The sequence below is a fragment of the Melopsittacus undulatus genome, chromosome 4 (assembly GCF_012275295.1).
Source record: "Melopsittacus undulatus isolate bMelUnd1 chromosome 4, bMelUnd1.mat.Z, whole genome shotgun sequence".
In the NCBI taxonomy this organism is placed as follows: domain Eukaryota; kingdom Metazoa; phylum Chordata; class Aves; order Psittaciformes; family Psittaculidae; genus Melopsittacus; species Melopsittacus undulatus.
In genome coordinates this window covers 93,580,232-93,596,671 of record NC_047530.1, presented here as the reverse complement: position 1 = coordinate 93,596,671, position 16,440 = coordinate 93,580,232, and the positions used below count along the sequence as shown (strand labels likewise).

The window sequence follows — 16,440 nt, the reverse complement described above, 5'->3', positions numbered from 1 at the left end:
GGGTCTTGGTTGGGCAATGGGAGTTTGAGGTCCCACCCAGAAACACCTCAGGAAAAAAAGCTACCCTGTCAGAGTCTGTAGCAATGAACACTTTGGGTGTAACCTGGGGACAGAAACTCCTACCTTCAGATCAAGTTGTAGGTGAGCAGATGTGAGGCACTTGCAGGGTAATAAAGATGCTATCTCTTTGGGCTAATGGCTGGGAAAGGAGCTGACACAGGCTGAAAACAGCTGACTGCTTTTCCATGCTGTAGGAACTGCTTGAACAAAGACAAAAGTCAAGACAAAGAATTATTTGGAAGTTAAAGCTGATAGCTCAGAGTGCTTGCAACAACTTCATTGGTGGTGTCAAGGGTAATTCATAGGGTAGAAGCTGTATTGTTAGGAGTGCAACTTGCCTGGCAAGTCTATATCTCATTCCTCAGCTGCCACCATGGTCTTTGAAGTTGGGGGGTATAGAGTGCATGACCAAATGTTTTTGTGACATCTAGGCATGGAGGGCAGGAAAACATTTCTACCAGTTTTTCTGACGTTGGATTCTTTGTTGTTTGGAAGTCATCTATTGCCTGCTCAGTTACCTGTGTCTCAAGATCTCTTGACTGTGTCGATACGGTAAGTAAATGTGAGGAGGGAAAAATAAATAAAAAAACCACCAAGTTTTCTGCCAAGTAGATAAATGATTTAATTTAAACAAAGGTCAGTTGTACTTCAACAAACAGATGAACAAATCCTACATTTTGGTCTTCATCGGAAAATACAAATTGGGCATGGGAATGGCTCTGTGGGGCATGTAAGATACACATGAGACCAACAGAGTTTAGCCTTAGGAAAATCAGTCTTGCAGTCTTGTGGAAATAAAAATTGTGCAACTTCAGTGATCTCTGCAGCGTGTGCTCAAGTGTATTCATGTTTTCCGTTTTCATTCCTATATACCTCAAACTTCTCAGGAAGACTGCAGTCACAGTAACACCATAAAAACATTCAAACTATGAGGAATGCAAGAAACAAATGCAGGTAAATACTGCTATCCACTATGTGTGTCTCTGTGTTTACCTCTTTCCCAGGTATCACCCTTATTGCAAAACAGAAATTCTGGAGATTTCTGCTGAGTGAATCATGTGTGTGTGGTTTCAATATTTTGTCATTAGTTCAATGATTTTCCGATACATTTTCTCAGTTGCTTCAAGGCCCCAGATGAAATCAAGATGACCCCAAGAAGGAAAATGCTCATGATAAAGGAGATTTTTAATCCGAGGGAGCAGCTTTGCTGTGTCTTTTGGATCTGCAAATTTATCCTGTCCAGCACTCCAGACAGCAATTGGTGTGCTTATTTCCTCTATCTTGTACACAGGAGGAGTAGGCTGTAAGAAAGAGAGAAGACTTGGGTGAATGCTGTTATAGCAGGAGTTGTGTTTAGAGGAAGGATTTTGTGCAGGCACTTCTCTTTCCCTTCTGCACTCACTGCAATAAAATAGTAAGGATGAAGACCACGCTCTTAGTGTCTATTTCCCTAATCCCGTTCCCTGCCTACTGTGAAAAGTAATGATCCATTCTGTTCCTGTGTCTTTCCATAAAATGTGGCAGAGTTGTCTTGCAGTTTAAAGCCTGCTTTTGCCTTCAGAACAGATACGAAAAGAGCCATTTCTGTTTACCAGTCAAGAACTGTGGAGCTTATTAATGTGTATATTTAGAATGAGAAGATCTTTAAGTTTTGTTGGAGCATGGAGTGAGGCTGTTGGTCTTATTTGTTATGCTTTGGATTTAAGTGTCAAGGAAATACTTTGGTCATTTATAATTTCACTCTAGAAATTTTCTGAGCTTCCCCAAACCAAGGTATGAATTTCACTTTTAGCTGTAAGAATAATTTCTTTCCTTAGCTGAAAGGCAGACCTTGAGGATTTTTGGGGCAGTGAAGAGCTCCACACTCATCCAGTCTTAGGATTGGCTGTTAGCCTTTTGGGAATGGCAGGTAAATTGACATATCATTGGACACATGTCTGCATTGGTAGAACAGGCAAACCAAAAGTTCTTAGCAATCTGCAGGGACCTGCCTATGCTTTCTCTGTGAATAGGCTCCTATGAGTATTAAATTCAGGTGAAACATTACCTCAGACACTTTCTCCCTCTGTCTGTTTCACCTACAGCTGCTGAAATGTGAATTCTTATGTTCTTGGCTTTTTTTTGGGACCTGAGGATAGTTTTCAGGGAAACTATTGCCTTACCTGGTTGTATTTCTTCATGTTTTCCTTAGAGCCATAGTCATAAGCTTGCAATTGGCCTGCAAATCTTATCTGTCAAAAGAACAGATAGAAGTGTTGAGGGACGGAGAAGTGGCATGCAGGAGACATTTTCCTGCCTGTAATTGAAAACAAGGCTTAGACAGTGAACTCTGACTTACTCCCATCCCTTCTCTGGCTGCAGGCTTCCATGGACATTGAGGATGGATTGTAGGGTAAATAGCTCCATCCTTTCCTCTTGCTAACTTTTCCTCCTAATCCCCAGTCACCTCCCTTGGTATGTTTTGTTATTAAATTTTCACTTGAGTACCTTAATTAACTAAAGCTGGAGTCCTTGTTTGTGATGCACAGCTGGGTTCAGTTGTCACACACGAGTAGGACCTGAATGTCTAGAACATTTCAGGTTTATTACTAAATTATTACTAGTCTAGCATAATATAAGATCTCTCTTTACACAGCATGTCTTTTGTTTGTCAGATTTGTCTGGCCTGTTCACAGCAGTGGTGACACTTGCAAAGGCTCTGTAGTTACATGAGTTTGGCTATACATGAGTTGTGCCCTGACAACAGTTTTGAGGCAGAACATCACAGCCTGCCTGATCTGGTTGTCTGGAAGAGATGTTATATGCCCTGCAGGACTGATGAGTAAAGAGTTAAGTACACGTCTTTTGAGGATTTTTTGTTTGGTTTGGTTTTTTTGTGTGTTTTGGTGTTGGTTATTTTTGTTTGCTTTTGTGTGTGTGTGTTGGTTTTCTTTTTTTTTTATTTTTGTCACTTTATTTTGCACTAAAGCAATTTCATTTGTGAGTGGTTGCATGTAATAAATGAGTGTCTGGCAGTTTAGAAAACCTTGACTTCAAGGCTTCAAGTAGCTGGGAATGCTAGAAAACTGCTTGCTGTATTGCCTTTGCTATTTTTTTTTATCCTGATCCTTACTGTCTGATATGTCCTGAGAAAATCTCAGTGTCTGGTACCAAAGGGGCAATTCAGACAATGGTTTGGTGTTCCATGGGAAACAGTGCTCCTTCTGGCAGGTGCCAATGGAAGCATGTGAGAGAATGTGATGGGCAGTTTCCCAAATCCACCCTCTTTGGACTTCTTTGTGAGCTGTTGGCTGCATTAAAAGCAGTAGTAAGAGTTTGTTTATAAGGCAGTATGCAGTTATACCTGATGCCAATGGATAATATTCTGTACTGAGGTTCCAGCAGGAGAATGTCCTACGTACGTATCTATTCGACTCTGGAGAGAAAGCAGAAGTGTTATAAATGCAGTGATCACAGACTCACAGAATCCCAAGGGTTGGAAGGGACCACAAAAGATCATCTAGTCCAACCCCCCTGCAAGAGCAGGGTAACCTAGAGTACATCACACAGGAACTTGTCCAGGCGGGCCTTGAATATCTCCAATGTAGGAGACTCCACAAGCCCCCTGGGTAACCTGTTCCAGTGCTCTGTCACTCTTACAGTAAAGAAGTTCTTCCTGATGTTAACGTGGAACCTCCTATGCTCCAGATTACACACATTGTCCCTTGTCCTATCACTGGATATCACTGAAAAAATCCTAGCTCCATCATCCTGACACCCACCTTTTACATGGTCATCCTCCTATCCACCAGGACCCCCAGGTCCCTTTCCCCTTCACTCCTTTCCAGCAGGTCAACCCCCAACCTGTACTGGTCCGTGGGGTTGTTCTTCCCCAGATGTAAGACTCTACACTTGCCCTTGTTGAATTTCATCAAGTTTCTCCCCGCCCAACTCTCCAGCCTGTCCATATCTCGCTGAATGGCAACACAGCCTTCTGGTGTGTCAGCCACTCCTCCCAGTTTAGTGTCATCAGTGAACTTCCTGAGGGTACACTCAGTTCTCTCATCCAGGTCGTTGATGAAAATATTAAACAGCACTGGTCCCAGCACCAACCCCTGAGGGACTCCACTAGTACAGACCTCCAGCTAGATTCTGTGCCATTGACCACAACTTTCTGCCTTCTTCCTTTCAACCAGTTCTTGATCCACCTCACTACCTGATCATCAAGCCCACACTTCCTTAGCTTATCTCTCAGGATCCAAAGTGTTATAAATGTTGTGACAGAATAAAGCTGTGAAGGACCTGAGCAACATACTGCTTCTGTGTTAACCCCCCATTTTAATAGGTTATGCTTCAAATATTAGACAGAAAACTGAGAAGCAGACTTAGGAATAGCTGTATAATTGTATGTGCCTGCACACTTTCTCCATGAAAGCAAGTCTGCTCCCCAAAGACAGTACTGTGGGATCCTGTGGTTCAGCAACAGTAGGGGAAAAACCTTCCAGTCCTTGCCAAGTAGATTCCTCAACTCACATCAAATTCCTATGCATGTATAAGTCTTTCGAAACTTTGGTTTCCTCTTCACTTTACTCCTAGTGCTAAAGAAGCCAACTTACAAAACTGATTGCTTTTTCTTCTGGATTTTTAGTTCTGCATTTTTATAGTTCTGTTAGGGAGATGTTCTAACTCCATCTCCCCAGATTCCTCCTCAGGCTTGTTATCTTGCCCTGAGAACCACATTAATGATTTAACCCAAGTCAGGAAAGATCGTTAATGGTTTAGCTCTGCAATTCAAAGGGACTGCAGTGCCTCTAATTGCTTTTGCATTGAACCTTCGATTCTCACTGCTTTCCTGCATATGCTTTTACAAGTGGTTGTAGATGGAGAAAAATGGTCCTCAGTCTTTACAGATGTTGTAGTAATAAACATTACACAGGCCAGCTTCTGCATACTTTGGCCACTGTAAGGGGAATTTAAGACACACTACAGCATCCAGATGTCAGTAAGCATAGGGACAAGTCTCCTGTCTCTCCTGTCCACTCTGCCTGACACGCTAATCTCTGTGAATCCCACTGTAGATGTGTTGCACTCCATAGACACAACGGAAGGGCTTCCTGTACCTCTACAGATTTTTTGCAGATTAAGTTGTTGAGCACAGTTCTAAGGACAACAAAAAAAAAAAAAAAAAAAAAAAAAAAAGAAAATGCCCCGTACTATAGCTCTTTAGGTCCAAGTTTTGGTACAAGCAGTCTGAAAAGTGGGAAGGGAAAACGAGCTTTTTAGTTATTCCAGTGTTTAGAGGACCCTTGGTGTCTGCATGTTAAAGAAGAAAACTGGGAACTGCATTACCAAGAAGTCTGACTCCATCATCCATTTGCTCTTTTTAAAGAGCATCTGTGTATGACCGAAACATGGTTGACTTAGCCTCAAAAGAGCGAACATCTATTGACATGTGCAGTATAGCTCCAGACTGCTTTCTATCCTTTCTGTGACTAGGATTTGCCTAATTGTTGCTCCCATCTGTCATTAGATCTAGTCCTGTTTGGCACAATGTCCTGGCATTCCCTCCTTCTGCTGAGAACTATGTTGTGATTTATATATTTTTACATTCCTGACAGTTACTAGATAAGGATAGACAGCACAGATGTAACTTCTGTAACTTCTGATGTCACCTCAGTTTTTCTTTGAGTAGGTGTTCTTGCATATACTTACTGTGTTCAGATTTTTTATGCTACCTCCAGCTACATAACAGAGTATGTGGCCACAAAACTTATCCAGGCTTGCACATAACTGTGTCACAGGTCGTCTCAGAAAACCAATCTGGTGCATTAATCCTTTGCAACCGAATAGTAACTAAGGGAAGGAAAAACAATCACAGCACTTTATTTTTTTTCCTTGTTATGGGAGTATTTTATGCATGAAACTGTTGCTAATAGCCTAGCCTCCTAACTCTGTACTCAAAGATTGCTAAAGAAGGTTGCCCTCCCAGTACCCCTTGCAACACGCTTTTCCCCATAGTGCATCAATTATCCTTCCTTCTTGTTACTGTCATCAATACTGGAAGAAACCATCCTCCATTTCTACTGAAATTACCTCAGTGCTCACTCATTTCTGAAGTCCCAGAGATTGTATAGCTGCTACTGTAGCTCTGGTTTAGTTCCTCCTGCATGAGGCCAGCAAAATATTAGTTAAGTTCAAGAGTCCTATGATGAGAGAGTTTCACAAGTCTCCTGCTTGACTGGGACCTGCTGCTACAAGCCCTATATCTCCAGTACTTTCCTCACAGAGTGTGAGAACATATTTTTCAAAAGCACTCAATTCATCCCAAGCTCAGCATCAGCATGTCATCTCTTCAAGAACACTTTGCCTCAGACTGAGTGAACCCTGTGAAGTTAAGTCAAGCACTGGGACTCTTAGAGGGAAAAGTGACATACCCGCATCAGTGGTTCAGGAAGACTTGTCATCTTAATCAGAGGGCTTGTAGCGTATGAACATGAGGTTACTGGGCCCAGAGCGCAGAATATTTTCACCCTTTTAGCCAGCTCAGGGTATGTAGAAAATGCTATGAAGCCTGCAAGTGCATAAGAGACAGCCTGAGTTAGTGAAGACATCTTCCACAGACAAGATAAACAAATAAGCAGTAGGTAGCAAATGAGAAATTAGTCTAGATCTGCAGCCCATTGTCTGTTGTTCATGTTTGTCTGTGCTTCATGTTTTACCTAAGGCGAATGTTGAAGCTAAGAACTGAAACTGATCTTATTTGGGAGCAAATTTCATTCTGAGTTTTAGAACATGTCTGGATATTGCATTTATCAGAACAGTTTTTGTAGGCAACATGTCAACGAGGTTTTTGTGATAAAATCAATTCCCGCTAAAGTTGAAAAACTCTCATAAAAACTGAGTTTTTTCATATTACAGTCTCTAAAAGTCTATGTATGTTCATGCTTCCATTAAACTGCAGAATAATTAGCTGGGAGCTTTGAATCTTTTCAACTGATTGTTTGCATCTAAGGCAGCTGAAGAAGTTGTAGATCATTACTTTGTTTTGCCATGAGGGTCTTTAAATAATTTCATGAGAGGAAAAGAAAAAAAATGTCTGGAACTGTGACAATATATGATTTTCCCACATCTTCTTCTCTTTTCTTCTGGGTCATTTTACCTTAATGAACTGGCAGTTGCTCATTTTCTAGTCAATGTGCATTCATGGCTCTTACACTTAAACTGTAAACATCAGGAACTCTCAACTTACTCTAAAATAAAGTTAGTTGCATTCAGAGGCCATGCAGTGAGTTAATGCTAAAGAGAAAATAAGTTATTGACACTTTTTTCCTAATGTTTAGTCTCTGACACTATCATTTTAAACAGTAATATTGCCAGTTAAAGCAATGCATAAACTATGCTTTAAATTTTAACATTGCCACTAAGTCACATGTCTTAGTAATGTTAAGGTTCTTTTTCCTTGTCCTGTTATTTGAAGTCATGCATTATATTTGCTGTTTTATCTTTTTAGCTTTTCCTTCCTGTTCACAAAGGAATTAACTGAATGTTTTAATACAAAAGAGGAACTGGAAAACTCCTGTTGCTAAGAATTTAAGAAAAATATCTGAAGTACACAGTAAATAACTACTCTCATGTCTCTAATTATACGAAAAATTGAACTGCATTTGGATCTACTATTAAGGGTTTCTTTGCTTATTAAGGGTAGTCAAAGCTCAGTTTAGAAAAGTTTTGCATATTTTCCAAGAAGACACTTCTGTGTTTGCTAGGTCTCCATAAACAAGAAAAACAACTGAATCAATAGGGTGACCCACATCCTGATCAGATATAAACATGAGTGGTTGTGAACCATGAGTGTCCTGACATTACCTGTTGTTGTGCCTTCAGAGTGACCAACATAATATACATCCTTCTGTCCAGTTTTATTCATGATGAAGTACAGCTCTGCTGGAATATCATATTTACCCATTTCATCAAAGCTACAGAGGAGAAACACAGAAGTTAGCAAGCAATTTAGCTATCACAGTGTGAATTACTGAGTATTCCATTTTGTTTCCCAGTCTGAAATCTCTTCCCCAGCCAATGCTCTCAACTCTGAGTAGTAGTGAGCATCCTTCATCTGGTTCTTTACTCTCCTTGGTTGTTGTAGACCCTGTTCTGGTGTTGGTTTAGGTAAAAACCATCAGACTGAAACTATCTAGTGCCCTCAGAATTTTTGTCTGAGTAATTTTCAGTACCTGAACCGCCAGAAGGCTTTCTGGCTGGGATTAAGGGTCTTGTGTTTTAAAGACCAAGTATTCCCTCGGCTGTTTCCCATCCAGACATCATAGCCAGCATCTGCGAGGAGAAAGCCCAAGCTGTTGTTGGGCAGGTTAGAAATCCAGTGTGTAGCATCTCCTAGAAGAGCATGTTGTAGGAAGACTACAGGCTTTTGCCCTGGAAAAGAAAAATATTCTTATATTGGAGCAGTTGTTAATGTGTATTTAAGATTGGGGTGAGAGTTTAGCTTGTAAGAGGGTTTAAATCTTTCCTTCTTCAAGAAGCTCCCAGGAGAACTATGCATAGATATTGGTTGGAGAAACCTGACGGGTTTGTTCCATGTAAGCAGGAAACATTTAATGACATTTCATAACTATTTCATTACAGGACTGGCAAATAAGGAATTTAATGAGGAGGCCTGTCCCCAACTCCTTTTGTATTGGAAAGCAAACTTACAGGTGCCTATACTGAAACCATCTATCCACAGCTGAAAGCTGCTGAAGGCATATGTGTATGAAATACAAACATTATTTTTTTTTATTTGTAAATATATTTTGTAAATATAAATACTGTATGAAAGATAAAGCAGCATTATCTACCCTTAGGTCTATTTAGTAGCCAAATGAGCAGGCCTCCTGATCTAACTTTGGTTAACCTTACTCTGACAAAGGCTGGTCCAGATGATCTCTGAAGGAGGAGATCCAAATAGGAGTAGGCATTCAGAATGAATTATCCTATAGTTCTAATAAGGTGTAATAAACAAAATAGCATCATAGAGGCACCTCAAATTCCAGGTGAAAATTCTTTCTCCATTCAGAAAACATGATAAAAAAATGAAATGCATTTGCTTTTCACTGATGACCTTATATCAACTTGCTTAAGAATATCTCTGTCCTTCGAAGGCTGGGAACTAATATTCATATGCCCAATCTGGGAGACTTTGTTGTCAGGCTTCTATTTTAAATGTATATTACTTAGAATGCTAATGCAAAACCTTCCAAAATCCAGTTTAACACATCCTCCCCAGCCCACATGAAAGAACAAACCTATGATATTACAAAATTATTAGAAAAGTCTCAAATAGTAATAGAGACACTGAATGCATAGATTTCAGGTGGACTCAGAATTCAGGCCAGATTCCTGAGTAGGTGCTCTTGCTGAGACTGAAAAGTGTGGAACATGTCACGAAATGTGCAAAGGAGAAAGATTAGGGACCCATAGAAGGGTTGACTCTCAGGCTTTCTCCTATTTTTGCTCCTTCCATCCTATGACTGTGTCATACCTGTATTTTGGCTGTTCCTCCCAGCAGGAATTCTGAAAACACGAAGAATGTACCCATCCTCCGTAGTAACTTCATATTCCTCACTGGGGTATCCATGATATCTGATAATTTCACTCTGTGAGAAGGCAAAGGAGAGTTTGTGAACATGCAGGTTGTCCTGTTTTGGAGGCTAACCAAACTGAGCAGTGTGGATGTGGGCTGTTCTGAGACATCAATGCAAGGCCCCTGGCCACCATGGCTGAGAATGATTAATACAGGTCTTGTAAAAAGAGTCACCAAAGTCTTCAGTCCTGCATAAGTGGTAGTTGTTTGGTATTTGACAGCACATTATGGGATGAAACAGGACTGTATTGACTAACCTTTTGGGAGATAGTTCTGTTTTGCAAGGCTGATAGAGAGTGTACTTTTCTATAAATTAAATACATAGGAGTGTTGATATAAGACAATGCCAAAAGCTGTGGGTTTTGGTCCATAACCAATCTTTCCTTGCCCAAGTGTAGTTAGGCAAGCTAAGTAGGCAAGGCAAACAAGGGTGGAGCTCGTCACTAAGGAACTCATAAGACCACCTACACCTAATTTTGCATGTACTGTGAGGAAATTTTTGGTGATTCAGAGCAATGGGTCCTGGATTACCTTGTGTAATGAGAATCTGCTGTTTGAAGGAGGAATTCAACCTCCCCTGCTACTATACTGAGGAAAGAGGTTGCTACAGAAAGGGAGGGCTTTGCTTACTTTGAGACTAGAAACCAGTCTTTGCCTCCAGAGCAAAGGAATTCTTATCTGGCAGCTTGGACTGTTTAGATCTTTTTTCTTAGCTGGTGCTCCCTATCATAGTGCTGGAGGATCTTTGTCCTCTTGCCAGGTTCATACCTTCCCTTCTTTGTACAGTAGCCAGAAATACCAATGTGTGTTGAGAAAGGTGACTGCAAAAAGGTGTCATGAGGCATCGCCCAGCCTTGTGTTCATTGTTTTTCTGTTTGGGTTCACCCTAAATGCAGGCAATGAAATTCTGCTGTTCAGTTGGTATAGACTGAAGAGTGTGGTCTGGCTTTGGTCACAGTCCAGAGATGAGTCCTGTTGCTGGAGTCAAAATACAGTAGCCTGGATCTCCAGTGCCCCTCTGGGGATTTACCTGTCCTTGGAGTCAAAAGTAGCAGCCAGCACCCTCCATTGCAGTGTTATGTGTCTGTCCTCATGCCATATTCAAGAATTGCATCTGTCCCTGGCACATTCATAGCCAACCCTCATTGCAGCGGTGACTGTAATGCAGTGGTTTTGGAAAAGGCAGGTTGAGAAAACAAGAAATGCAGAAGGGGCACTTTTTAGCCTCCTCCCTGGAACTCTAAGTGGTGGGCTATCGGGAGAGACACTTGAGAAGGAAAGCAAGAGAAAATGACCAAACTTACAACATCCATAAGGGATTCAGGGTTACGAGCCTTCCTGAGCTGGCTTTCATCTGAGTTCAGAGTGGAAGGTGTTGTGAATCCTGCTGAAAAGGCAATTGCTTGAGAGCAGAGCAGCATGAGGAGGCACCACATCTTGGGGCTGAGTGAAAGAACACATGCAGGGTTGTTTGCATTAGGAGTGACATGGAATTCCACAGGAAGACACAACTGGGGAGTTGAAGAAGGTTGCCCATAATCTGTTCCCCAAGGGGCTGCCATAATAAGTATCTCTGTGAGGAAGCACTCTCTGCAGCTCACCCTGTTCAAGAGGCAGGGTTGCAGAACAGGTGAGGAAAACACTTTGACATACCGCATGTGAACATGCCTGAACGCTCTGCAGGTGACAAGGGAGCTGTGGTTGGCAGACAGGGCCAGGTGTTGGCATGAATCTAGCAGAAGCCTGACAAAGAAGCATGAGTACTTGAGATGACCATCACCCAGATTGTCTGCCTTTATCTGCCTCCTCTTCTCTGCCAGCAGAAGTGAAAGGAGAAAAAAGCACTGTTTATTTCTTGTCTCGCCAGAAAGGAGGTGAGAGAAGTCTCTTTCTACCTGCCCTCTCCTCCTTTGGGTTCAAATTCCATTCTTGGTGCCAGTCAGTGGTGTGCTGGGGTGACAGACAGTCAGTGAGGCTTGTGAAAGGTGCAGAGGCAGTTATTCAAGGACTCTGGGAGAAGATTTAATGGGCTTATGGCACTATGCTTGCACCACGTCAGTGCTAGCTTGTGCTTTCACTGTGGGGTGATGTGCCCCAGACTAGGTTCAAGTTCTGTTTGAAACTAGCTCCTCTGATAGCATGAAGTGAACAATGTCACCATGTGTGGCTCCCCAGAAGCCCCATAAGTCAATTCCCTGTCAGCCTTGCCCTTCAGATTGAAACCAAGTCACCTAGGTCTCCATTTATCAGCCCCTCAGGCTTCTTCACTAGCCCCTTGCTGCCTGCTTCTTCCAAAACCCCTCTCTGTTATCCCCAGAAATTGCATTTTTCCTGCTGCTATTTCTGAGTCCAATGTTTCTGTCTCAAAATCAATGGCTACCACCACCAAGAAACCATTGAACAATAGAGGCAGAGACTGACTTCATGTTGCCAAGGGTCTACCTCCCATATTTTTTAGAAATGGCACTCCATATTGCAAATCTTGTATTGGTCATGGGAAGGTGAGACCTTGCCCTTGCCTGGGTTGACTGATGGTATCAGATTAGCTTCTCTGAATGCAGAGTACAGTCTATCTAGCACCAGGTTATGCTGACTTCACCTACAGTACACATGCTTCCAGGTTCTAGGCTTTATTTTCCAGAACCCAGTCAACAAATGCAGGAACACTTTCTTAGCTGTCAACATGCAAACGTTGACTTAGATGCTCCCTAGAAAAGGGAAGAGAAGTTTCTGCATCCCAGAAGGTTACTGGATGTGGGACTGTAAGTTAAAATTCCTTGAAGAACAAGAAAAGCAGTCCTTGCCTCAAGAGAGCTGAAAGTAAGTAGGATAGGATTTTTCTTTCCAATCTGAAGAACTGTACAAAAATGATTCATACATGAAGTTCAGGACTGTGCTTACACATTCGAGAAAAGCCCTTGTATATCTCATAGTTGTATGCTATGCCTGCATCTGTGAGGAGAGAATGAATGTTGCAAAGAGAAAAGTAGAGGCCATTCTGCATGTGGATAAAGACCATAAAGATCAGACAGGCTATATAAAAGTTCAGCAAGAGAATCCATGGGACAAAAGGGTCAGGTAATGCATTGTAAGGCTTCACCTCATCAAGGCATCTAGTAAAATTGCCTCACCAGTAATGACTGGGGACATTACTGCTTTTGTAAGCTTGGTTTCCTCAGAAGAAGAGGGCATACTTCTATGACTGCAGTGTGTTTATGTTAGTTCACCTTTCTGTCCATCCTGTAATTAACTCTGGATGTCATCTGTAAATATCTGCCATGTTCAGCACTGAGATACAAGCTTGTAAGGGAATAGATTCACAGGATTTTCTGAGGACTGTTTGCTGCAGGACACTACTCAATGGGGTTAGCGTGTTGCTGTGGGGAAGGCAGGCCAAAGACAGCTGCTGTATGTTCTGCAACTAGTTTAACAGTCAGCAAGAGTGAACTAGACAACTAGACAGTGCCCATGTAGCTTGAAAGTAGGCACAGCATGGCTGGGCATCAGTGTTTGTGAGAGAATGTCATAGGAGACCTGCCTTTATTATAGTTTGCATTAGGAAGTTAAGCAGACTAAGTAAACACGTTTTTCTGAAACCAGACATTGCTAGGTCCATTAGACATGGAGAATCCAATGTTTAATGAAGAATAGAGGTTTTCATGCAGCCACATGTTTCTGGAGTCTGCTTCTAGCATAAGACATCTGCTATGAGGAGACATGGTGCTCTATGAAGTGTATTTTGACTTGGAAATGGAGCTACAGATCAAGATAAAATAAGAAAGTATTCGCTGGTAAGTAATGGGGAAGATGAGCGGGATTTGTGGGAATTAGGGAGGGGGAACCAAGATACTTTTGCACTCTTTAAGTCTCTTTATAGGAAAAGGAATTTCAGATTTTTCTGGTACTTAACCAGAAATTTAACCTTTAAATTTGACTGAACAATTTTAAAGGAGTCAAACTTCATGAGTCATTGGAGAGTTCGAATGAACCGGTGTTTGGAAAAACCCAGAACTTTAAATTTGGCATCAAAACACACTGCATTCAATTCCCTTTGTATATTAAATCCCTCTTAATTTCTCTTGTCAAAACAAGAAGTCTCGCAGCTGCATAGCCAGCCAAACTCTTCTTAGCTTTCTGCTGTTTTATTCCATTCTAATGGCAGTAAATTATGCTTCTGCCTCCCTGCACAGGGAATCTTATTTGGGAAGAAAAAGTTCGGTTAATCTCAGCTTGTTTTCAAATCACTTTCAAAACAAGTCAATGCAGCGCAGAGGCTAAACTATTCCTCTTGTTAAGGCAAACTTTTCTCAGTGCCCTTTAATATCACCTGGCTTAGCTGGCATGGCTCATGGACTTTCAGTTATTTGCCTTTTAAACCAGATATAGTGGGCTAAGCAGTATCAGTCTTGGCAGACCACTGCTCCCTAAGCTTCAGGAGTAAAGACAATTAGGAGATACGAGCAACATTTTACCTAGTGAGATGGATGGGCATGTTAAACTGTCATTAAAGAATGCTTAGAAGTTAAAAAGGTCAGAGAGAGAAATGCCCTTGAAAGTTCTTTAGGTACTTTTAATGAAACTAAGATAGAAGCCCTCCAGAAATTTATCAATCTTTGTTCTTTAAGCAGTCTGAATTTGTTTCATGTAAGTTTTGAGGCACGCACACACCAACCAGAGAAGCAACTATGACTGAATGTATATGAGAATGTGCTGCCTTGCCTTACTTACAAAACATGCATGTGCATTACACTGCAATAGCAGGAGGTCCAGTTTACACGCACTGTTGCAACCCTGCGACTTTCATTCCCTTGTTCTCAGCCTGAAGAAAACAAGCTGAAAGAAATGAAATAGTTGTTCTTCCTTTTGTGCAGATTAAACTTCTTTGTCTTCTGTTGTGAGCCAACAAGCACTTCTGTGTATACCAATAGGCATACAGATCAGAGAGGCAAAAAGCTGTCTATTCTTACAAGCAACTGCACAAAAACAAGACTGAATGTCTTTATGGAGTCAGGCAACAGAGAAAAAAGACTTATGAAGACATATGTATAAGCAACTTACCTCTGTATTGACTGCCTTGCTTGTGTCCTCTGCCTCAGTTCCTAGTCTGTCTCCACTAGCAGACTGATTCACTGGCAGAAACCTGCGCTGATAAAAGGAAGCCAGAATACAATGAGCACTTCAGGGTAACAGCTGTCAGTGTCATGAGTTGGCAGCATGTATTGTAGAGCGTGTTTAAGTGTTGCTTTGGCAATGTTTCAGAAATGGGGAAATCTTTGAGATGAAAAAGATCTTCTGGTGAAATTTGCAAACCTAAAATGAGCTCTGGAGCAGGAGAGTTTAAGAAGTACCTGCAAATCAGTAATTAGGATGTTTAGCTTGTACCTGGGTGTTCCAGTTCCCTGAGGCTGTGGCAGACCTTGCCCTGTACTGTCATCCAGCTGAGGGGCTGTTCCAGATGTAATCTTTTCAAGACGAAGAGGAGGAAGCGTCCAGCTTCTTTCAACATACATGTTCAAGAGCACTGTCTCTGCTATTGCTTTTCATTTGCTTTATGTTAACTTTAACATTACAGACTGTCTTGTTTTTCAGTGAGCAGCACAACTCCTGAAACCCATCTCATTCTGCATTAGTTGCTCAGAGTTGATATGGCTTCTGTAAGGACACTCTGCTGCTAAAGAAGACTTGAAAACATCATACAACTTTTCTCTCTGAGGGAGCAAACACGGGTTCTTTCTTCTCCCAGGCCATTTTCATCAATTCTGAAAAGACAGTACCGCTGGTGATCTTTGCCTGACTGCTGAGTTACTTATAGACAGCCTGGGGACTCAGTCTTCACTGAAATTTGCTTAATAACCCTGGGCAGAAGGATGCCTTCTGTGTCCTTAGGCAGCTACAAACAAAGTAGGATCCTCCTATGTGAGGAGCAGCCTTTTTAGCCAATTAATTGATAATTGTCTTCAGAAGATCTTGTGGCTCATTATGGACTGATGAGCATTTAGAAGTACACCAGGTGAAAAGATGTGTTCTTGGGAGCAGCACTGCAAATAATATGATGCCATTGGGTGGTGCGGGAAGTGAAATAAGAACAGGATATCAGTGAAACCACAGTAACACTTCCCCTTTGCATGCAAAGTAGACAACATTTTTTGTGATAATGAAAAGGTAGTTTGGTAATTTCTCAGTGAAAATGAACGTTATCTCAGCTGCCTTGATGTCTTTAAGTGACAAACAATAAATTAATCACCTTGAAGGGCTTCTGCACCATGATGTCTAGTCCCTCCTCATGTTCCCAGGTGGGATCAGCAGTCCCCATGATTTTTCCAAAGCTCCTTGCCTAACCCGATTCTTACTGTTTTTCCAGAAAATTTAACACCCTGCCTCCCTTATGGTCTCCAAGGTTGCAAAATAGCTGAATGGCTGAAATCTCTTTCTTGGGTGAATTTAGGGGTTGCTTTGCTTCTTTCAGGTATATCGCTGTTTTATTTCCCATTTTAAGCGTTGAAAACTCATAAAGTAGGTCTCAAGTCCTCATGTGTTCTACAAGCAATGAGTTAGTTGAAGGGCTGACTTTCTGGAGGGTATTTTCCCCCTGGAATTTGCATCGGATGTAAGGAATGTTCTTGTCTGGAGGGGAGCTGTTTTGTTTGGTTCAAACTCTACTTATATTCATGGAGAACAAAGCAATGGGACAGGCTTCAGCAGTGGGCTCAGGAAATGAAACAGACCCGTTGTTTGTCTTGGAAGGGAAAGGAACAGAAATG

The 16,440-nt window shown here is 41.6% G+C and overlaps 1 protein-coding gene across 2 annotated transcripts; it reads right to left on the bottom strand.

Moving 5' to 3' along the window:
- Positions 1 to 657: 657 nt before the first annotated feature.
- On the bottom strand, positions 658 to 15,080 carry LOC101876441 (lipase member M-like). 2 transcript variants are annotated; one of them, XM_031044675.2, is made up of 11 exons: positions 15,062 to 15,080; positions 14,738 to 14,824; positions 10,984 to 11,122; positions 9,578 to 9,692; positions 8,274 to 8,472; positions 7,906 to 8,015; positions 6,474 to 6,610; positions 5,752 to 5,892; positions 3,404 to 3,475; positions 2,223 to 2,291; positions 658 to 1,361 (listed from the first exon to the last, which is right to left on the bottom strand). In XM_031044675.2, the coding sequence occupies exons 3-11, from the start codon at positions 11,113 to 11,115 to the stop codon at positions 1,131 to 1,133; spliced, it is 1,206 nt and encodes a 401-aa protein (XP_030900535.2). In that variant the 5' UTR covers positions 11,116 to 11,122; positions 14,738 to 14,824; positions 15,062 to 15,080; the 3' UTR covers positions 658 to 1,130. The 2 variants fall into 2 exon arrangements, with proteins under 2 accessions (XP_030900535.2, XP_030900534.2); XM_031044674.2 differs by lacking the exon at positions 15,062 to 15,080 and having other exon boundaries at positions 14,738 to 14,976.
- Positions 15,081 to 16,440: the final 1,360 nt, after the last annotated feature.